Here is a 5,008-nt window from a genome sequence, read left to right on the forward strand (position 1 = left end):
GGGGGGGGGGGGGGGGAGATTAAGTTGAGACAAAAAAATAGCTTTTGAAAAGCAACTAGGTACGGGCATAAGAAAAAGTGACCAAAACATAATGGCGGAAGAATAGGTGGGCAAACACCAACAACTTTACAACCATTTTGGCATTTTCAATTATTTCCAAAAATGAAATAAATTCTAAGAAAAAATGAACCCCTCATAATATAAATAAGGCAATTCTCATTTAGTTTCATATGAAATATCGGGAGTAATGAGCTCTACTGACTACACAAGAGGGCTATCTGCATTTCTTCATGTTATACACAATGAATCAAAGAGTGGCTCACCCATCCACCCACTTAAGGCCAAATGAGTTTACAAAAGATGCTCCAATAAATCATTTCCTAAAGAATTAGGTGGTAGATTGCATGCTAAAGCTAAATGTCTCGTTGGGTTTCATTTGAGTTTGGTGATTACTTTTGTTTTTAATGGACAAAGTTGGGAAAGGATTTCTAATAAGTTTATGCTGGATGGTGGGATTCGGGTTATTTTTTTGTGCTTTTACTTGCCATCTCAGTTTTGTGTATTGGATTGCATCACAGTTTTGTGTATCACGTCATTTTAGTTTAGTGTACCCCAAGTTTGTGTCTTCGTCAAAAGTTAGATACCCATTTGCTATATCATTGAAAAGTTAGTTTTAAAAACAAACCCTAAGGTTTCATTTCTAGACATATTTCCCATTGAAGTCCTAAAAGGCTAAAAGTTAAGGACCTTAACACAATGTTTGAAATGGTGACCACCTAGAGGCTAGAAATTACCCTATTCAATCATGAGCTTTGCTTGAGAAGAACCAAGATAGGCAAATTTATCCAAAAAGCAATGTGTCAAAGAAGCCAATTTCATAATTCCATCGACCCAACATCATAAAATTATTTCTAACATGTCCAATATACACAAAAACTTATTTAATTTAACATTCAAAAAATATACAATAAATAAATTTAGAAAATAATATCTCCATTCAAAATTATATGCTCTGTTAAAAAACATAAGTGCAACATTTCTATTTGAAAAAATTGTTTTTGCCTGCCCATTCTTAAGAAGTCCATGTGCTCATTAACTTCTTTTCTTCTTCTTCATCTTTTTTTTTTTTTCAGTATCTCCAAGTGAAGACAGCTCTTGATTTAAAAACCAAAAGAACTCCAAGGAATAGCATATAATTAAATAGATAACATACCTTTTCTACCAATTCTACAATAATTAAGACAGCTGGCTCTTGCAGATAACGTTTTTTAGCTGCAAGAGATATAAGAACACTGGTGATTTCCTTCACATGTGAAGAGTTTTTATCAGAAGAGCATTCTTCAGTTAGTCTTCCTGAGTGAACAAGAGCCCCATATGCAAACAAGCGACCCAAAAGACAGTCCCTCGCTTCCTGCATCACCATAAAAAAGTAATGAAGTAACATTAAAAAAAAAAATTAACCAGAACACACCATATCATAGAATGATAGAATAAATCCGTGTAGATGACTCTAGATTACCTGGCCCTTCATTGATGAAGAAACCTCTAATATATTAGTAATAAGTTTCAGCAACGAGTCCACCTTGACGTTGGACTGTGTACCTATCAATGCAGTTAATCCTAAGGCAAAACCCTGTCTAGCACACTGCAATTGTAATCCATAGCAAGCACAGGAGGAAAGTTAGGATTGCATCAAATGGATAGAAATAATCTACAAAATCATCAAAGTTTTCATCAACCTGAGACACCATCATTAACAGGGAAAAACATCATATTTCTCAGCCAAAACTAGTAAAATTAACAAAGGATCTGAGGGAAGGAGCACTTCTACATGCATTCATTCTAGACCAAGATCCGTTGATGACAAAAAAAAAAACAACCTCAGATAAATTACGAAACCATGTGATTTTTCAAAAGAATCAAAAGTGTGTCAGATTACTAAATAGAATAATATGAGAAAATCAAACCCCCACTGTACTTTGTAACTTCGAGAATAGACATTTATATAGCTAATTTCATCATTGCACTTTTTTGTTATGGCATTCTTGAAGAAATTGTAATAAAATCTACTTATGAAATAATATTGTTTTTTAATATTGATTGTTCTTTCATATTTTAAAAATTAAGTTTACTTTTTACATTGGCCTCGAACCTGAAACTTTATGATGATAGTCTGGAATGTTATCCACTTATTGTACTACTAAAAAGGTAGAGCGAAAGATGCTCTAAATAGATAAAATCAAAATATACCTCTCTCGAAGAAGACACGCCTCGAATAAGTCTACGTACAGCATATCTCACAGATGGGGCACAATTATCCAAGCCATCATCCTTCTCAGCTTCCAGTTTTAATCCACCCTCAACCAAATCCTTATTTTCAAGCTTTTCATATGCTTGTTGAACCTTTAGCAGCTCAGTTGCCAAAGCTTCTGCAGCTGATTCTCTCACCAAAATGTCAGCAGATGCCAAGTCCTTAAAAACACTGATATGAAACTCTGGGAGACCACTGCTTGAAACAGAGACAGAAGACGGCTTAGTCTCATCAGCTTTAACCTTTACACTTGTTTGTTTTGCCTTAGGTTCTTCACTTTCCGAAACAGCTCGCTTTCTTTCTTTGTCAAATGTTTTCCTTTTCTTTTTTCTCTCCATTGGTTTCTCAGAATCGGGGAAGGAAGAAGAGGAAACATCAACATCCCCATTTTCCAGTTCAGCGTCTTTCTGTTTATCCTTCTTCATTTTTCTCTTTAAGGATTTTGGAACAGCACTAACGTCAACCATCAATGTATCTTTCTGGATCTCCACTCCATCTGTTGGGTTAGAGCCTCTTTTTTTACCGTCCATTGTATAAAAGAATTCTCCTGAATTTTTCTGGTATCAAGAATGCACAGAATAAAAGAAAATTAAAAAAGTGACAATCACTATATGAACGTACAAAAGAAACTGGAATTTTAATAATGCACAGATCAAAAAACCTGTCAGACACTATAGGAACCTATAAAATACACTGGAATTCTACTCAGACATTGGTGCTTGCTGAAATCCAAATATATTGTCCTTTTCCGTTAGGAAATAGGTTGTTACCATTAGCTTCTTAACTTACTACTAACTAATTAAAATTTAGAATAAGCATAAGAAAATAGAAAAATTATAGCACAGAAAAACATCAAAGAGAAAGGACGTTGAAGTTAAAGAAGAGGCAGGCACTCAAACGTTTGGATTATAACCAACAGGACAAGCATAGAAGGTCCCTAGAAGCTCATGAATAATTTAGAAGTCAAGTTGTAGCTTTGGGAAGGAGTGTGCATCGTTTCAATTTGATTGCTCGACATTCAACTAAACCGTGTGAACAGAATGAAAGAAACCAATCCAAATTGAAACAACTGGGTCACCTTTTTCCCATGCTTTGATGACGATAGATGTCATAAACTATTTTCAGTCGAACTTCTACAGATAAAGTATCTCAACTATTTTCAGCCAAGCCAACTAGTTTAAGATTTATAATACACTCTGTCTTCTTTACCTCCTCTACATTTTATAGCATACAATTTTGGGTTCTATAATAGGTTTTTCTCATCTATACTGTATATGGGTGGGGCTAAGGATAGAATAATTATGTCTCCTCTAATCCATCCATTCCACTTTCTAATACATGCCTATTTTACCCTATTCATTTTCAATAACTTCTTTAATCACGTACATAGAATACAAGGCATAGAGGCTGCTCTTATTTCCAGTAAAAGTATCGTGGGTGATTGATTAGTGAGAGCTTCCAATTTTCATAAAGACTTAATTTCTCATCAAACTATAATCTATTAATATAAATATGGGTGGGGTTGTTCTGTCAATCAAAAGAACTCCTACGAGCAAGGAATTTAAAGTGAATTGGATAAAAGAATCCTCCACTTTCTAACGATAACTTGCAAAAAATAGATATACATCGAGTAGTGGTGTGCTCTTTGCAAGAACATAGAAACAAGCCGCCATAGAGGCGCCAGTTTCCAGCAGAAATTTCCTTAGACAGCTTTAATTCTGATATCTATGAGTTTTTTCAATTTATTTGTCAGCAAAAATTGGTAAACGATAAATTACTTCGACTGGTTCTAGATAGATAAAGCAGAAGAAGATTCTGGAAAATTCATGGTCGCAGAAACAAGACAATTTTCCGCAGAGACCAAAGAGATAATACGGATTATCAAAGTCTCAATAAACAGACATGCACAAAATATCACAAGGCAGAGAAGGAAGAAAACGGAAGTTCGAAGAGTCTCAATTCGCCGCAAGGCTGATTTTTTTTTTTTTTTTCGTTGCTATTCTGCTGCCGTCATTAATATACATATATATATCTATAAAGACTCCTCCATTCTTCCATTAACATGTCCTATTTGAGTTTTTCAAGTGAGAAGAAAGACATGGATGGAGATTGGTAGAATAACAGTAAAAACAAGAGAGAAGAAAATCAATGTAACCTCCAAAGAGGGAGGCTGCGGCGGCAGAAAGACGGCCGGGGCACGACGGAATGAGAGAGTGGCCCGACGGCGACGCGGAGCTGCTGAAAGAGAGAGCCGGCGTGGAGAAGAAGAAGAAGTGCAGCAAGTGAGAGGTAGCGGAAGATAAAAGGGTTTAGGGTTTCATCAATTTTATAACTTTTATTTTTATTTTTATTTTTTATTTACGTTGTTACAAATATGTAAGGGTTTTGGGTTTTAAATTTCTTTTATATATTTTTCTTTTTAATTTACAAAAAAAAAGTGTACACGTCAGCAAATAGATTAATTTGATTAAATTAATTAAAATTTTCAATTTTATATCTAATTTAATATTTTAAAAACTAAAATTTTAAAATAATTTATTAAATCTTATATATTTTTATATGATGTATATGCCTTCCACGTAAGCTTAAACATGATTAATATGATATTATAATAATATAAAATATATAATAAATATGATTGAAACACCATGAATATGTACGTTTGTCACATACCAATTTGAGTCATGTTACGTATGA

General features: G+C 34.0%; 1 protein-coding gene across 1 annotated transcript in view; it reads right to left on the reverse strand.

The window, feature by feature from the left end:
* The window catches only part of LOC111455122 (DNA polymerase V), a 10,521-nt gene extending 5,901 nt beyond the window's left edge, over positions 1-4,620 (reverse strand). Inside the window, exons 1-4 of the mRNA XM_023096666.1 lie at positions 4,467-4,620; positions 2,251-2,868; positions 1,520-1,645; positions 1,214-1,411 (exon numbers count right to left, since the gene is read on the reverse strand). Coding sequence (XP_022952434.1) covers positions 1,214-1,411; positions 1,520-1,645; positions 2,251-2,841 — 915 coding nt within the window. The 5' untranslated portion in view covers positions 2,842-2,868; positions 4,467-4,620. The remainder of the gene's footprint in view (positions 1-1,213; positions 1,412-1,519; positions 1,646-2,250; positions 2,869-4,466) is intronic.
* Positions 4,621-5,008: the final 388 nt, after the last annotated feature.

This window comes from Cucurbita moschata, unplaced genomic scaffold, assembly GCF_002738365.1.
Source record: "Cucurbita moschata cultivar Rifu unplaced genomic scaffold, Cmos_1.0 Cmo_Scf00017, whole genome shotgun sequence".
Lineage (NCBI taxonomy): Eukaryota > Viridiplantae > Streptophyta > Magnoliopsida > Cucurbitales > Cucurbitaceae > Cucurbita > Cucurbita moschata.